The sequence below is a fragment of the Euleptes europaea genome, chromosome 12 (genome assembly GCF_029931775.1).
Source record: "Euleptes europaea isolate rEulEur1 chromosome 12, rEulEur1.hap1, whole genome shotgun sequence".
Classification (NCBI taxonomy): domain Eukaryota; kingdom Metazoa; phylum Chordata; class Lepidosauria; order Squamata; family Sphaerodactylidae; genus Euleptes; species Euleptes europaea.
The window spans coordinates 33,874,527-33,893,372 of NC_079323.1; the positions used below are offsets into that span (position 1 = coordinate 33,874,527).

Consider the following 18,846-nt stretch of genomic DNA (forward strand, 5'->3'; position numbering starts at 1 on the left):
ATAGTTGCATGTTACCCCTGGGCTTGTGAAGATTCACACTCCAGCAATTTGTAATTTTGTTTTAACCAACCTGTCACCCGTAAAAAAAATACTACTTTTCACAGTAGCACCTTAGAGACCAAAAACATTTTCCAAGTATAAGTATCTGATGAAGGGAGCTTTGACTCTCCAAAGCTTATACCCTGAAAATATTATTGGTCTCTAAGGTGCTACTGGACTTGAATCTAGCTATTCTACTGCAGACCAACATGACTACCCTCTGGTTTGGGCATTATGTCTGAATCATGCCCTAATCTTGCAGAAGATTTTGGGGTATATTCTTTTTTTAAAAATTATAACTTTTATTAGACATTTTGGGGTACAGAAGATAAAATTTTGGGGGTATATTCTTGATGGCAAGTTCCACTTGTTGAATTTAGTTGCTACCTAACTTTGCTTATCTTAAAATATGTTCAACAGTCATTTGAAGTTGTATTTAGGGGTGGGCTCTTCAGAAAACTTTGTAATAATTTTGGATCCAGATTTTGGGTACGGCATGGTTGCTTTCCTGATTTTTTGGAAATGCTGTTACCTGTTCATGGTTTTTTCCCCAGGTGTTTTTTTCAGGACCATTATTTTTGTCCCCCCTTCCCCCAAAAGGCAGCAGAGAGGGGACAGAGAGAGGAAAAGAGAGGAAGCTATCCCTGGAATTACCACGATGATATTGTCACAGCTGGAGGATTCTCCTTGCTGCTGGCATCAGAGGCTACAGAGCCTACCCCCTCAACCAGAAAATGGTGAGAAAGCTGGCAAGATCCTGGTTTCCTATGAAGCTTGGCTGTTGCAGTGGTCATTTCCTCCCATGCCATCACAGTTTTTTTTAATTGACAGTTGAACAGCATTACATCAATATAACAGTATAGCAATGTATATGCCAGGTTCCCCAAATTCACAGTTTTCACTTCTTTAAAGTTAAGTCTCTATCCCCTTCTGTCGTGGCGCTATAAAGGAAAAGATGTATCTCTGGCATACGTCATATTATATTGCTATTAAATCTTCTTGATTATGGTGGGAATCCTGATTGCTCCCCCTGGACTCTCTGTGGCCTAATGTTCTATTAATGGTGTCAATTAGTATGATTAGGTTTTAATGGCTAATTGTTTATAATTGTTTATAATTTTTTAAAATTGATTTTGGTGTACAGTCTGCTGAATTTTTATGTGTTGGATTATTTAACGATTGTTAGCCGCTCTGAGCCCGGCCTTGGCCAGGAAATGGAGCAGGGCACAAATTGTATTAATTAATTAATTAAATTAAAAGCCCCTCATGGTGGGGGGAGGAAATGACTGCTTTTACAGCTAGGCCTCATTGGAGTCTATGAGCCCACCAGCCTGCCCACCATTTTCCAGCTAAGGGGGTGGTACCTGCTGCCTCCAGTGTTGGTGGTGAGGAAAGTCTGTAACAGGGATGACGGCAGCATGGTAAGACTGTGGTCAGCTCAGTCCTTTCCCTTTTAAAATTTAAAGGGCCACGAGAGATGCCAACTAACAGCTTTCCCCCAGCCTGGCATCTTTTCTTTCCCTCCCCTCTCCTACACCTTTCCCAGATTCCAAAACACTTGCACAATTCCAGGAGATACATTTCTGTTACTCCTCAAACTTTAGGAGCATTTTGAGTTATCTGGGGTACACTTGAGCTGATCCAAAACAGCTACTTTGGGGGACAATTTCAGTTTGAATTCACACCCCTTATTGTATTTTACTTGGGCAGACTGGTAATGGCAAAGAAGTTGGCTTCTGGGTGTTTTGCCTATTTTAAATCTTATTTTTTTGAATTAGTGAAGTGTTTCAGTATTATAATACTGTAAGTGGGGACCTGAAAGGAACTTGTGGGTAGGAGGATCCCATCATTCCCCCTGTCTTTCCTTCCTCCCCTTTCCCCGACCCCTTTCTATCACTCATACCCCTTGCTTTCTGTCTCCCCCATCACTTCTTCCCTGTCATCCTCGCCCTCTTCACTTTCTGTCTCCTCCTATCCCAGCACAGGAGAGTCCTTTGCCAGGAATTTATGGGGGTGGAGGGGAATCTTTCTTGCATTGATGGAAGGGGGTGGTTGAAGGCAGCAGTGTCTTCTCCTACTCCTCCATTTGCCTGAGCTTCATGGTGGGGGAGAGCAGTCGTGGTGATTTCTGCCATGGCTGCATCATTTTCGCCCAAGGGGGAAAAGCCACACCTGCTCCTTCCTCATACCCCCACTGAGGGGCTGAGTCAACACTCTTCTTCCCTGCCTGCATGAAACATGGCTGAGGGGGGAGTAGCAGCAACTATAGCCACTGGTAGTCTTGTTGTCACCTTCCTCCTCCTCATCTGCAGTGGCCTGGTAGTATGAAATTGTCTGTCTTCCATTAACACCCTCCTCCTAATGTACCTGCCTACATTGAATTTTGCTGTCAAGTCACAGCTAACTTAGGGCGACCCTGTAGGGTTTTCAAGGCAAGAGATGTTCAGAGATGGTTTGCCATTGCCTGCCTCCACATCACTCACGATCCTGGTATTCCTTGGAGGTCTCCCATCCAAATACTAGCCAGGGTCAGGATTAGATACATAGATACCCCTATAATTATACACAAACTATATACAGACTTCAAATAAGATGCTTGAATTCACAAAATCTGTACTGCTGTACCATAAACACATTGAATAGAAAAAGCTTTGGCGTTTTGTGTCTTTGATGGTTCTGAACAGATCAGAGAGAGAAAAAGTAACATGCATTCCAAGTATTGTTCCTTTGCTTAAATGCTTCACATACTTACATGCATATTAGAGTTGTTTCTCATCCTTCTTCCAAGTTTGTCAGAGAAATCTACACAAGTTTGTCACTTTTTTTTTCACAGCTCTGTACAGGCTACCCAGTGAACCAGGGATGAGCAGGGATTTGCTCTGGATCCCCACAGTCCAAAACCAACACATCAGACCATAATATCTGTTACTAGAGTCAATAAGTTCTCAGATTTCTCTGAGTGTAAACATTGATTCACTGGGAACAGCACTTACATGTATATTAGAGTTGTTTCTCATCCTTCCTCCAAGTTTGTCAGAGAAATATACACAAGTTTATCACTTTTTTTCACAGCTCTGTACAGGCTACCCAGTGAACCAGGGATGAGCAGGGATTTGCTCTGGATCCCCACAGTCCAAATCCAACACATCAGACCATAATATCTGTTACTAGAGTCAATAAGTTCTCAGATTTCTCTGAGTGTAAACATTGATTCACTGGGAACAGCACAGAAGCTTTGTGACTTTGGGGGATGCTGTGATGTCAGATTTGTGGGCAACAACAAGTGCTTTTACTGATTCCTAACATGGCAAGTGCAAGTACTGAAATGCATAATCTATTCTAAATAACTTCATAACTTGCCAACAACGCGACCTCTTTTAATAGCTTATCTTAAAAAAAAAAGAAAGTTAGGAACTGCAACAATTACTTACAAGACCCAACTGTGTTGTGATTGAAAATCTTACTCCAGATTCCATTGTCTGTATTGTCTTTCACTCCAAATTCATAAACTGTGTTGGGTTTCAAATTGTCCACCACAGTTTCTGTAGTAGGGCAAAGCTGAAGAATCCACTTCTTGTTCTTATCCTTTTCTCTGTAGCGAACTGTATAAAATCTGTATAAAAGCAAGTGTATATTTTAATAAAAGAAAAATGAAATATCATTCCTAATAAAGCAATACTTTCAATTTAAGGTTCACATCATGAGATAATACATGACATTTTGCTTTTGAGCTTCAAGCAAAAAGTGAACTGAAATCTACTGCAGCAATCCTAGGGATTCTTGATGTAAAAGTCTAACAGAGCATTCCTAACCTCTAAGGGTGAAAACAGGAGGCCAGGAAGGAGCTGCGCTGGCATTGGGCCCCTCCATGCCGGCGCCTGGGCTACTTATGAAGCCATAAGTGGCCCCAATGCCGGTGGGGAGGGCCGGATGCCGGGTGCCGTGGTGGCAGCACTGGCCCAGGATGCCGGTGGGGCCTTCCGCCAGCGTCCCACCAGCGTAAAGGCCCGCACCGGCGTCCTGGGGGGAGTCCCGGCATCCTGGGAGGCATTCCCGGGGCATTCCGGGGGGAGGAGCTGCCATTAAGCTGCCTCCTGTCCCTTTTCACCCCAGGTATGCCAGCAGCAAGAGGAGCAAGGCTGCACCAGCAAAAGGTTTTTCTCAGTGGGGCGAAAAGAGCCCGTTTGACAAAAAAAAAAAAGCCTCCAGAAGGCTTTTTTTTAGTCTTTCAGGGACCGTGGAACAGCTTAGGAGGTGGTGCAGCAGTACCTCCTCCCTGCTGTCCCCAGCTGCCGCCAGCTCAGGAATGGGCTGTAATTCTCTATTATTAACCTAAACAATAATCTTCCTGGCATTCACTTTTTGATGTAATGGAGCATGCTCTCTAGATGGTTCATACTTTCTCAGTGCAATCCAAAGAACACTTTCCTGGGAGTAAGTCCCATTAAATAGCCCCAAATAGGATTCTGAGTAGACCAGTTTAAGTTGACACTGTTTGTCATCTAGCCTGTCAGAAGGGTAAAAGAGAGAAAAGGCACTCCCAAATAAAAATAATGTGTGCCTTGCCACACCTAAAGACTAATAAGTTTTTATTCTAGCATACATTTTCTTGGACTTAAGCCTACTTCATCAGATGCTGTGTGTGTGTTTGTGTGATGATGAAGAAGAAGAAATAATGAAAATGAAGTTTTATATGACAGATTGTAATGGCCTTCGGCTGCAAACAATAAACGTTATCGTATTGTATGAAAACAGCATGGTAAAAAGTAGGTGTGTGCAGCTGGATACAGCCGGCCCAATAAAATGTCCAATAATTTGGGTACTGGATCAGACTGGCAATATCCAATACCACTCCTGCCTTCCTGACACAGTTCCCATATCTGATAATACCACTCTTGATAATATTGGAACTGGGAATCCTGTTGGGGATACAGGAGTGACTAGAGAGGAGACAGCACTCCCCACGTGCCTTTAATCTTTAAAGGGCCATAATTTTCCATGGAGAGGCCAGGTAAACTCCCATTGAAAATGCTGGCCTTGTAAAAGGGTTATTATTTCCTGTGCGGTAGATCTGGCCTGTAGAGTTCCAAGACCTGATCTACCTATAGCAAACAATGGCCCTTTAAAATTTAAACAGCCCATGTGCTAGCAATCAGCTGGGGACCTTTCTTTTTCTCTCCCTCCTGCCCCTGTTTTAAATCTGCATGGGGGAATTGGGAAGGGTATCATTCTGAAAACAATATCCCCAATATTTTATTAAAACAATACTCATGCTCTTCCCAATTTTCTGGTATAGAATTAAAATGACTTTTTTTTCATGTGCACATCCCTAGTCCATGAAATATAGAAAGTACACAATGGGATATAACTATGTAAAATTAAAATGTAATCAAGAAAAGTACATTCACAGCAGCAGTAATTCTGGCATTGTATTGTGACTACTGCCCTGACCTGGATGGCCCAGGCTAGCCTGATCTCGTCAGATCTCAGAAGCTAAGCAGGGTCAGCCCTGGTTAGTATTTGGATGGGAGACTACCAAGGAATACCAGGGTTGCTGGGCAGAGGAAGGCACTGGCAAACCACCTCTGTTAGTCTCTTGCCATGAAAACCCCAAAAGGGGTCGCCATAAGTCGGCTGCGACTTGAAGGCACTTTACACACACACACATATTGTGACTGCTAGTGACTAAGGGAAATTCCTGGTTAGTTGGAGTTCTGTTTTATGTTTCTTTGATATGCCAAAAATATGTTAACAGTCTCTGGAGTTGTCTTTGTTATGTTCTTTCATGTGACAGCCAGCATGGCATAGTGGTTAAGAGCGGCAAACTCTAATCTGGAGAACCGGGTTTGATTCCCCATGCTTCCACATGAAGCCTGCTGGGTGACCTTGGGCCAGTCACAGTTCTCTCAGAATTCTCTCAGCCCATGCAGAGGCAGGCAATGGCAAAATGTGTGTTGCCTTGAAAAACCTATGGGGTTGCCATAAGTTGGCTGTGACTTTTTTGTTTGGGGGAGACATAAATGGGGAGAATTCTATATGTGCAATATGTTCTTCCTCCAAAAGTGAACTGCTCTGAGAAGCTTTAGGTGGAAAGGCATCTTATAAATATACTAAATACATACATACATGCATACATACATGCATGCATGCATACATACATACATACATACATACATACATACATACATACATAAAAGATAAGAAACACGGTATATATATTTTGTATAACACATACCCTGTATAGTACACATGTTTCCACTAACTATCTCCAATGTACTGTGTGTGTAAAATACCTTCAAGTCGCAGCCGACTTTTGGCGACCCCTTTTGGGGTTTTCATGGCAAGAGACTAACAGAGGTGGTTTGCCAGTGCCTTCCTCTGCCCAGCAACCCTGGTATTCCTTGACAGTCTCCCATCCAAATACTAACCAGGGCTGACCCTGCTTAGCTTCTGAGATCTGACGAGATCAGGCTAGCCTGGGCCATCCAGGTCAGGGCCTCCAATGTTCTAGTTATAATTATTTCAATTGTCAACCCTTGGTTCAAAATTAAACAAAGATCATTACAGAAAGTATTGCTCCAAATGCTTAATTGGTCTGGGTATGTTTATATTATTGAAATGTTGGTTGAAACATTTGCAGGAAATTTTGGTAAAAAATGTTTAGCATGGACAATTACCTGCACAACATACTGGCCTGGATCTGTGTACGACCATCCAAGCCATATATTAATGGTTCTTTTACTGCCTGCCTCTACACATTGGTAACCCTTTCAAGGGGGTGTATGTCAAATAAAGTGGGGGAAGCCAAATTTAATGCATATGTATAACTGTGTAGAGCTTTCCAAAGTATATGAACTAAATTTAACAAATTGTTATTTTAGCTGAACTCCTCCTGTGCCTATGCAAGAGTTTTGTTGGTAATGGGGATGGATGGAATGGGGCCACTTTTAAATAACTGAAATATAAAATAGCTATCACAGAGGTATGAGTTGTGTACATCTATAAATAATACTGTACAAAAGAAGTTACACTATCATTTCACGGTGGCCTAACACTGGTTCAATGAGGTAACTGCTATTGATTTACTGACGTTACTTGATCGAGTCTAGTCACCACTTTAGCATATGGCTCTCAGCAGATGGCTGGCATTAAACAAATATTTAATAACTAATAATGAATATTAATTGTTTTACTTTTTACTGTGCTAGTGCAGCGGCTAAAAGCTTGTGCTGTGAGCCAGGAAATCATACATGGCAATCTCCATAATTCTTAATATGACACTGTTAAATTCATGAATATTATTATCCCCGTATTGCTGATTTGGACTGAAAGAGAGTGGCAAGCACTTGGTGAATTCATGTGTGGTGAGATTTGAAGTAGGGGTTTATAATGTAAACTATTACACCACACCAGCCTTCAAGAACTCTGCTGTTTCAGAATGAGAGTTGTTCAAAGTCATTTGCCAATGTGTTTAATATAAATGTCTTTTGACTACCTGCTCTCTGTAGAAATTCCCACCTTAAACATATGACCTAATTTTCCCAGAAGAGCAAATGCAATCAAAATAAATGTAATAACTAAATCTTGGTTTTGATGTTACTGCATAATTTTAGTAATTGATTAGCCTTCAGGCAAAAATAGCATCAGAATACTTTAAAAGTTCTCGCAAACTATGCCAATGACATGATTTAATCTAGCAGTTCTTCTTGATTTACCCTGAAGCAACTGAGATAAAAGTCAAAATCAGCATTTTGAGAACAACAAAACATCTGTGTTCAAATAGCAATATATATGCAGGATACATACTGAGCTGCATAGTGCATATAGCAATAGCTGAGGTGAAGATGACATACATTCAGATATAAATTAATCTTTAAAGAATCTTTGAGAAAGGAGTTATCAAAGACAGAATCAGTAACACTGAAACTGAGTGTGTGAATATTATCTCCTTTTAATACTCTCTTTCAAAATAGGACTTCTGATGCATTTGATAAGATTACTGAAAAATACTGCTCTTGTCCAATATTTGTACTCTTTCATTGCAATTTTTCCTGTTGTTCCCTTAACTTCTGCAGCTTCTCAAGTACCATTTTTTCTTATTTGCATTCAGAAACCTTGGCTTCATTTGTCCACAGTGCTGTCTGATCAAGTTGGCAGTGGTGATCTGCATGGTTTTGTTTATGACCATTTGTCATTATGTCAGAAACATCATCGACCAAATTGCATGGGTTACTATAGCCAATAAGACTGAACAGCACTGTGGGCAAACAGGGCTGAGGGCAGTGAAGGCAAAGCAGAAGAAGAAAACTGGATGCAGAAATGAACAGTATTGAGACAGCACAAAGGTGCTTTTAACATGTTCTAAAATTGCTGAAAACTGGAGACACTATGCCACAATAACAAAACATGAAGTGAGGTATGTGGTTTCAAATCTAAAGTTAGCCCCAACTGTAAGAATTGATCTTACTTAGTAATTGCAGCTGGAATATAAATCAGTAGAAACATGATCATCATAAGATGTAGCATTAAGTTGTTTACCTGTCATTGGCACAGTTATTCATTGTGGTCCAATCATGCTTTGGGTTGACTAAGATTCCCCAAGACAGGAAGACGGAAGTTGGCGTTAAAGTGCCTATTACCAACTGGAGGGGCTTTGGAGTCTTTGTTTGACCTGTAAAAGTACAAAAAATCCCAAATACATGTAATGTTATTTATATTAGAAGATATACCTCAAACAAAACTTGCAACTTAGATGCCTCATGCCCAAGTGACTTATCAAGGCAAATACAACCCACTTCTGGTGGGCAGAAGGTTTTCTAGTGTTAACCTGAAGCTTTAGTTTGCCTTTCCTCACACCACACATTTCTTCAACTTCTGTGTGATTACCTGCACGCTGTTCCACTACATTTGTAAAATTTACAAATTAGTATGCTTCCATAGACCCGCTTGAGGTGTATCACAAAGAAAATGGAAACATAAAACCATATAACCATGGCATAAATTTATATTTTTATACAAAAATCAGATCATAACAACAGCCAGGGCTTAAAACATTTAGCAGTTTAAAATTATGTTCATAAGTCAACCCCTCAGGTTAAAAGCAGACTACAGAGACAGTTAAAAAAATTGACCTTCAATGAAAAGTGTGTGTAAAAAGAAATGCTTTGGCCTGGTGCCTAAAGGAATAAGGTGCCAGGTGAACCTCAAGGGGGTAGCATTCAAAAGGTGGGGTGCCACCACCGAAAAGCTCTGTTTCTGGTTCGACAATATTGCCCCTTGCCTTTCTCCCCCCTTTTGGTAAACAAAACGTGGTGGCTGGAGATCTCCTGCTATTACAACTGATCTCCAGGTGGCAGAGATCAGTTCCCCTGGAGAGAAAGGTGGACTCTATGGCATTACACCCCATTGAAGTCCCTCCCCTCCCCAATCCCCACCCTCCTCAGGCTCCACCCCCAAAATCGCCAGGTATTTCCCAGCCCGGAGCTGGCAATCCTAATAAACAACCTCCTGTCCTTAAGCTCTATGATGTCTTATTCATTGTAATTAATCCCTGCTTTCCTTAGCTTATTGTTTGTCTCTCTGTCTCCAAATGTCTGTTTTTCATTAATTATTGAAGGTCCTAATTTTTTAGCCAACAATCTACTGTTCCACCAGCTGCTTTGACAGTTCGTTCCCTTCCCCCTTAACTTCCTGGTAAGTTCATCAAATCTGACCTTCCTCACAAATTCCTACTGTCCTGCTGTATCAGTAGGGTTCCAACCTCCAGGTGGTGGTGGAAATATCCCGCTATTACAACTGATCTCCAGATGATAGAGATCAGTTCCCCCGGAGAAAATGGCTGCTTTGTCTGTCCCGATTTATAGAAAGGCGGATCCAATGAACCTGACAAATTATTGTCCAGTAAGTTTGCTGTCCACCATTGGAAAACTTTATGCTGCAACACTTTTTGGGAAGCTTAGAACCTGGGTTGAAGAAAATAACATCCTTAGGAATGAGCAGGCTGGTTTTAGAAAAGGAGCAAGTACAATTGAACATTTTCATACCCTTCAATTCTTAGCAGATAAATATACAAGCTCCGGAGAAAGCATATTGGCAGTTGCCTTCATGGATCTTAAATCAGTATTTGATACCATCTCTAGGCCCCAGTTATGGAAAAAGCTAAAGAAAAATGGCATTGAATCTCACCTCCTTTATCTAATACAACAGCTTTATAGCTACCGAACTGCCTGGGTCAGTTATGGGGTGTTGGGCCAGTTATCGGGGTACTTTCCCTAAGCAAAGGTGTTAAACATGGATGTATTCTTGCACCCCTGCTGGTTAATTTATACATTAATGATCTTAGACCTTGTCTTTTGAGGAATTATTTCAATCTTCTGTATGTATCCAATTGCGAAATCCCAATTCTTTTATATGCAGATGATGCAGTGTTGACGTCCAGATCAGTTGTGGGGCTCCAAAAAATGGATTAAAATTTTTGAGGATTACTGTAACTGTGAAAGTCTGTCTATTAATGTAGCAAAATCTAAGGTACTGATATTTAGTAAAAAGAAAAGAAGTGAAATCTTCAGATGGCATATAGCAGGCCAATCTATGGAACAGGCTACTCAATTCAAATCCTTGGGAATATATTTTGATGCATCCCTCACACGGCAATAACATATGGACCTAGTGGGGAATAATGCTTCGAAAGTCAGGAGGATAATTGTAAAATACTTTTATACAGCAGGAAGCAAATTTGTCCCCTTGCCTTCAAAGGTATATAATGCCAAGGTCTCCAATCAGTTTTTATACATTGCGGAAATTTGGATTGGTGCTGTCTCTGAGAGGATGGACTGCATTCAGCATAACTGTTTCCGATGCTTACTGGCTACTCCTAGATGTGTCTCGGGCATAGCACTGAGAGCTGAACTGGGTGAATCATCAATGGAGGCTAGGGCATGGATAAAAACATTCCTTTGGAAAGTGAAGATCTTAAAATCTGTGGGGAGGCCTACTTTACTTGGACTTGTACCGGCAGATGCTCACAATTAGCCAATGGGATTATTTATTGGAAAAGAAAATGAAATGTCTAGGAATTACAAATGACATGGTAAAGACTACAGAGACCAAAGAAATAATTAGGCTAATCAAAATGTGAGTAAAGGAACTGAATGCTAACAGTACATTTATTAGGCCTCGTAGGGTATGCTTGGCTTCCTTTTTGGGTATTGCCCTTCCAATGCAACTGCTGAAATATTTCTATCCACTGACAATGCCAAAACTCAGAAAAGCTTTTACTTTGGCAAGAATGAATGCTCTTCCTTCAGCAGTTTTGGAGGGCTGATATAAAAAAATGCCATACTCAAATAGAACATTTAGATGCTCACATGATAAAGTTGAAATGATAGAACATATGATCATGGAGTTTCCTATATTTAATGAGCTGAGGGCCAGTTTAATTAATCCTTTATTTAAAAATATGGAAAGGTCCAACGAGGCATCTGGCAGTACGAGGGCGCAGGTGACATGGCTACTATCAGATACAAATGATTCTGTTTATAGGCGCAATAATTAAATACCAAAAGAATAAGACCAAGTAAGGCATTTCTATTCCTTTATTTTCTCTTCAAGGCTATAGCTGTATGAGCAGAAACAGACAGACAGACAGGCATTGAAGTCCCTCCCCTCTCCAACCCCATCCTCATCAGGCTCCACCCCCCAAAATCTCCAGGTAATTCTCAACCCAGAGCTGGCAACCCTATGTTTGAGAGTTTTCTTGATCTACAATGATGTTTTAGTTCTTTCAAAGCAAGAAGTTTCCTTCCTTGAAGAGTTAAACTGTTTGCAAATGACCTGTGATATCATAACAATTAGCTGGCTACATTCTCTTGCTGTAAAGAGTTGAATATTTTCCTCTCTGCCAACCTGGATAAACAGACCTATTCTCAAGTTAAAGAGAATGCATACACAATCTGTGTATAGTGTACACTTGTTTTTCTTTAAACACGCACTGAGTAATTCTCATATATATCTGAACACATAATTTCAACCTAATATTTATCCCAAGTTTCATTGGCAAAGTGAGCACCTGTTGCTCTTTCTTTCGAACAGATATATGTATGCATATGCATGATGTATGTGTGTTCACTGTAACATACGAACAGGGCTAGAATCAACCACTTATTGAAACTGAAGTGCAGAGTACATTTCTGAATGTGGACAGGAAATATGTCTCTGCCTTAATGTTAGAGGGAAATTATGGCATACCAAACAAACAGAAATTGCTGAAATATGACTATCATTAGGTTTAATTAGCTATTTATTGCCCTTATCATCTGTCATATCCATTTAAAACACGTTTTTGTTTTTTGTTTCTGGCTGTTTATGGGAAAATGTTCCATTACCTGAGCAGGATTTCCTGTAATTTGGAACAGGTGCCGGCCTCACTGCAATCAAGTATCTTGGTTCTGCATCTGGAAAATATTAGTATGATGATTTGTAAAATTCAAGAAATGAAATAAAAACCTGTAATAATCAAGAGTGTATATCATATTCTTTTTTTATTGGTTACAGCATGATTAAACATGGATTATTTCAATACGTTTTAAAAACACACCAGGAACGATACCAACACATTACAAATATTCATAGTGCACATTAGGAACAGAAGTGCGCGATTTGTCTTCTGATGGAAAAAGAGAGAGGAGAAAAAAAAAAATCAGGATCCAAAGGGACAAGCCCTGAATACAATAAGGGACAAACTATGTTTACAGTGCAATCCTAAATTGCACCTTTTTAAGCCCATTAACTTCAGTGGATTTAGAAAGGTGTAACTCTGATTAGGATTATACTGGTGAGGTTGCAGCTCTATAATCCAAACTCTAGACATCTAGTTTGGCCCTAAGAAGCACTATTATAGTGGGGAGACTAATATGGATTGGGGCTGCAGCACTGGAGAGGGCTAACAGTTTCCCCAGGCTATTTTCCTGACCAAAAATCACCCCAGGATGCTTTAAGTAGTTAGGAAAAGACAATTGCTCATATTGTACCTTTCTTCATCCCCCCCCCCCCCACACAACTCTGCTGGGGTTTAAAGGAGCCCAGGACAGGCATTTTTCAGTCAGGCAAACAGTCCAGGGGCAAAAAGCCAGCCCATCATCTGCAGCCCTGATGACTGCTTATAGGGCCAAATTTCAAGTCGTGAGTTCCAGCACCACATGTTGTTGGCTCTAAGAGGAATTTACAGTTTCAGAATCATAGTACGATATAGAAGAAATTAAGAAATTATTGAACTGGATTTTGATGCCACCTATCTATAGCAATTTTCAAAGCCATTTACAGCCTGTGAAATTCACAAACACAGTAAACCATAATTTTAAAACATGAAAAACCAATAATTTTTTTTATTAGTACAAAGTATATACTAGCAAAGTATACATATATTTTAGTGGATATGTAGGTATAAATAATCCTGTAATGTGTTTGATGTGTATCAGATACTTATTTAGACAATAATGTAAGTCTAATTAAATGGTTTGTTGTTCTAAGTATTGCTGCAGATATTTCAAAGAAAGCATATAAATATGAGAGTTCTGAATGGATTTTTAGCTTTCTTAATGAAGCTCCTTGTCTTGTGAACCTACCTATTTTTGGGTAAGACAAATTTTGGTCTCATATAAAACTCTTTTTATGTTATAATTACCTATGGGCCCCGTGGCGCAGAGTGGTAAGTTGCAGTACTGCAGTCCAAGCTCTGCTCACGACCTGAGTTCGATCCTGACAGAAGTTGGTTTCAGGTAGCCTGCTCAAGGTTGACTCAGCCTTCCATCCTTCCAAGGTCAGTAAAATGAGTACCCAGCTTGCTGGGGGTAAAGGGAAGATGACTGGGGAAGGCACTGGCAAACCACCCCGTAAACAAAGTCTTCCTAGTAAACGTTGGGATGTCACCCCATGGGTCAGGAATGACCCAGTGCTTGCACAGGGGACCTTTACCTTTTACCTTTATGTAGTTTTAAGTTTGTCAGCATTAAAGATGTAGTAGGTATGGTTTAACAAAGAGTGAAACGGAGACAAAGATTTTCTAACGGTATTTTCTTGTGTAGAGTATCCACAATGAAAAAGATACATTGCTGATTGTATCTCTTATCAGGAGGTTAATGGTCTGATATTAGCACATTAAATGCAAGTAACCAATGTAGTTTTTGGCAAACATGTTTAATATATTGTCGAAGGCTTTCACGGTTTGAGTTCATTGGTTCTTGTAGGTTATCCGGGCTGTGTAACCGTGGTCTTGGTGTTTTCTTTCCTGACGTTTCGCCCGCAGCTGTGGCCGGAATCTTCAGAGGAGTAACATTGAAGGACAGTGTCTCTCAGTGTCAAGTGTGTAGGAAGAGTAATATATAGCCAGAAGGGGGCTGGGTTTAAGCTGAGTCATTGTCCTGCAAAGTATTAAAGGTAATGTGCAAATCATTGTCCTGTAAGTATCAAGATAATGTGCTAATGAGGGTGTGGTATGTTAATGTGGAACCATTGTATCCTGAAGTGATCTGTTAACATGTGGAATCCAAGGCTAATTTGCATGGCTATTGTGGACTATTGCATGGCTATTTGTTAGTCTGGAGGCTTTCAGGACAGGAAGCCAAGCCTTATACTTTAACCGTTATGATTAAAAAAAAAAGTAATAATTCAGATGACTTAAGTGTCACAAACCTTTTGACCTATGTGAGAATTTCAGAATATATGTGGGTGGTAACAGCAATAGTTTTTTTTATTATTATGGAAGAATGCTCTTGTAGTCCTATACATTTCAAATGCCAGAATAAATTGCTGCTTGGGTACACTGATGGAGAACTAGGTTCTTCGGCAAACTTGGTTGATGTTTCCCCCCCCCCCTCTTTTTTTTTAAACGAATGAAATTTAGTAAATCGAAACCAAATGCTGATATTTTTACACACAAGCTAACAAATTCTTAGTGCATTTGATACAATCTGGAAACACACATGCTTTATGTGGTAAGAGGTCACAAGTTCAGACAAACGTTTCTAGTAAAAACCAGATAACTTTGTCCAAGAATTAATCATAATACATTTATTAAAACAATATTTTCAGAGTGGAAAAGGCTTTTAGTTATAAAGATTAGGACTTTTTTCCTTTGATAAGGGTCAGTGTTTATATCTTTTCAAACATTTATTTACCTTTTTGGCCGGGGAGAGTGGGATATAATAATAATAATAAATAATGTATGCCCTCATCTTTTCTCCCCAATGGCTTACATGTTCTCCCTCTCCTCTATTTTAGTTTCACAATGACCCTGTGAAGTAGGTCAGACTGAGAGTATGCGACTGGCCCATAATTCCCCAGCAAGCATCCATGGCAGAGTAGAGATTCAAATCTGGGTCTCCCAGATCTTAATCCAACACTCTAGAGTCTAGACGCTATGCATTCTGGTTCTCCAACATTAGGGTCTTATACAATTTAGGACCTAATTTACACTATGCATAGGATCCAGTCACTCCATCTCACTCAGTTCTCCTCCTTACTATAGTCCCTCCTATCCCACATGGCTTTTGTCCATGCAGGTCCCATGATCCCTAGCATATCCATTTTAGTGCTCCAGGGAGACCCTGTCCTCTCTTTCTTGCTAGTGGAAAAGCTGGTTAAATCAAGCCCTATATTCACTTGCCCAGTTCCACAAGTTCAGCAACAATGCATAAAGGTATAATCTAAACATTTCTCATTTAATTATGAGGCCCCCAAGAACAACCTATTGAAAATTCAATCTACAAAACCTTTTATTTGATTTTTATTTACATTTTATCTGATTAATGAAATTCTAAAACTTTATTTAGGAAAAGTTTTTGAGTATTGGTTGATATTATGGAAAAATATAGCTTTGATATTGATAAAACTAGAAAACTATGACAAATCATGGCAGATGGGACAGGACTTAGCTCAGATACCAGGCTTTTGGTTCCCAGTTCTTTATTCTTTAATACAACCACAACCTTTCACCATATCTAAACAGTTCTTTACTGCAAAATTAGCGTCAGACAAATCAGAAGTTGATGCCCTGCAAGGTGTCACAGTGTGGAATACAGTCCAAAGCCAAGTTTTTGTGCAAAGTGCTCCAGAGAGGAATGTTCCCAAGCATCCTATAGTTTTTTTTAAACCACTTTTACATATTTTTAATTTTTAAAATTTAATTTGGTTGTGGTTAACTAGAAAAAGAAAGACAAAGTAGAATTCCCAGCATTAAAGCCAGGGAGCAGTTTGCCCCGTCCTACCGGAATTCAGAGAAGTCACAAAGACCCTAGCACAGCCTATCCATTTCAATATGTTAGCATATTTAATTATGATGCATATCAGTTTAAATAATTAAATAAACTAGTTGCCTGTGACAAATACAAAAGAACTCCTCATTACTAAATAAAACAAAAAGGAGAAAAACCATTGTTACTTTATTTCATGACATTATAAACAAAGCCCATCTTTCCAATCTTCTTATTTGCAATTCTATTTTGATAACAATTTAGAAATGAATGCAATTTTCCATAGTCTCATAATTCAATCATTAAAACAGGGAACCACAGAAGATTCCCACAGAATGCCTTCAATTCCTCCTCCTCTCTGGCAGTCTTCAAGCAGTGGCTGGCTGGACAAACGCTTGTCAGGGATGCTCTAGGTTGATCCTGCATTGAGCAGGTTGGACTAGATGGCCTGTATGGCCCCTTCCAACTCTAGGATCCTATGATTCTATCACCCAGGGAGGTTCCACGGCAGACTGGGGATTCAAACCTGGGCCACCCAGTTCCTAGTCAGACCCCCAAATCACTACACCATGCTGGCTGTCAGCTGAATATATCGAACTATTAAGTTAGCAGTAAATATATTATGAATGAATCAAAAACAGTTCAAGTTATATACCCGTCAGATCAGTAAGGGATAGTTATAACTGTAGCTGTGAGTGAATCAAACACTGTATGCAGTTTTGCCAAGAAATGTTTTGTAATCTGCCATGTTTGGTTTCACAGTACTGCTTTGGAAGAAACACACAATTCTTGCCTGAGTTTTGTCCAAAGTTGACATTAATCATAATCTTTCTCATCAGCATACTATGTAGACTCACTGAACTCTAACCATGTTAAGACTTGGCAGGAAACAGCATAAGAATATTCCTCCATGTTCTCTCACATTACATGCTCTTCTATGAAATCCTTCCACATTTGTAAACTCTCTTTTCATTGAGATGGCCAGTAATGAAGAAACAGACATTTAACCTCTCAGTTTCGACAGTGGCCAATCAGTGTACCAAAAGACTTTATTTCTATAATTTACATGTGTCCAGCCCACACAGCTGTTTTTACAATTTTAAAAATCTATTGACTAAAACACACAACATGAAATTATTGAAGATAATAGCCACGGTGACTGACCCTTCGGTAAGTCTCAGAACCGTTTCAAGGCTGCAGCCTAAAACAGACTCCTCATCTGAGGGAAAGCAATTCATTAATTGGGAAACCAAACTCAGGACACTCCTATTGCTGCTGGTATCCCCTTCCCCTGCAAAGGTCTCAAGAAGAACCCACCTCAATACCTACCCTAACAGGAGATTCCATCAAAGTCCCAGCCTCAGGTGCAGCTATTCCTTAACCACAGAGGGCCAGATCTCAAAGTAGCAGCTTCCTGGCTTTTAAAGTGGCAAGATATTCAAAGACTGGAAACCCACAAGGAACCAGTCTTGTGTAAGAGAAGTGCCAGGCTTACAGCCCATGCTCTAGTCAACAAACCAGACTGCTGCTTCTGAATGTATAGCTCCTCATGGAATCATGGCCTAAGTAAGTTTGCAGAATTATTCCCGGAAACAACACTGGCACTGGGCTCTGCTGCTTTCATCTAATATTACCTATACCTCAGCTGACAGTCTTCCTGGTTCAACCACTTTGCATTACCCAATGCATGGCTATTTGCAAGTCTTCCAAACTGGCAAATATGACCAAGACCCTACTGCTGCCCCCTCTAGAGAGCAGTCCTGCTGCCAAGCCCCAGCTAGCTAGTTGTCCAGGCATCTCCTTTTCTTTGCTCCTAAGGAGCCATACTGTAGCTCCAGTATCCTGCCACCATAGATAGGGTTGCCAGCTCCGGGTTGGGAAATACCTGGAGATTTTGGGGGTGGAGCCTGAGGAGGGTGGGGTTTGGAGAGGGGAGGGACTTCTATGCTACAGAGTCCAATTGCCAAAGCAGCCATATTCTGCAGGGGAACTGATCTCCATCGCCTGGAGATCAGTTGTAATAGTGGGGGATCTCCTGCCACCACCTGGAGGTTGGAAACCCTAACCATAGAACAATACATTGTCATTGGATTTAAGAAGCAATTAGTTGACAGATAGCTAGTAATCTGATATTATTGTTCCTTACTGGGCAGAAAAGTGGCACTGACACAGAATAATTGATACACATTCTTAGACAGGCCCCATTCTATCAGATTGTTTGGAATCAGAACATTATGGCTAGCTGATACTGGAAAAAGTTCCTTCCCTGGGAGAATAATGTGAATATTCTAGTTTCTGCAGAATTGTTGAGGTAGACTCCTGAGGTGGCAAGTGAACATGGTAAGTCTTTTTAATGAATTAATATGTCACATGAAAAGAAAACTCTCTCCATGATGACTGTATCATATAGACCAAGCCTGAGTTTTGGCTATGCCGTGTCAAACTACAGATGAAGGTTCACCTGATGAAATGTCCCTACATGCCAAAAACTCCTTCTACATAGAAAACATCTCTCTAATCTGTAATGTCCTCATAACATAAAACAAATCATACAGGAAAC

General features: G+C 40.3%; 1 protein-coding gene across 1 annotated transcript in view; it reads right to left on the reverse strand.

The window, feature by feature from the left end:
- The window catches only part of ABI3BP (ABI family member 3 binding protein), a 166,421-nt gene that overhangs the window by 107,013 nt on the left and 40,562 nt on the right, over positions 1 to 18,846 (reverse strand). Inside the window, exons 3-5 of the mRNA XM_056858638.1 lie at positions 12,423 to 12,491; positions 8,578 to 8,710; positions 3,471 to 3,652 (exon numbers count right to left, since the gene is read on the reverse strand). Coding sequence (XP_056714616.1) covers positions 3,471 to 3,652; positions 8,578 to 8,710; positions 12,423 to 12,491 — 384 coding nt within the window. The remainder of the gene's footprint in view (positions 1 to 3,470; positions 3,653 to 8,577; positions 8,711 to 12,422; positions 12,492 to 18,846) is intronic.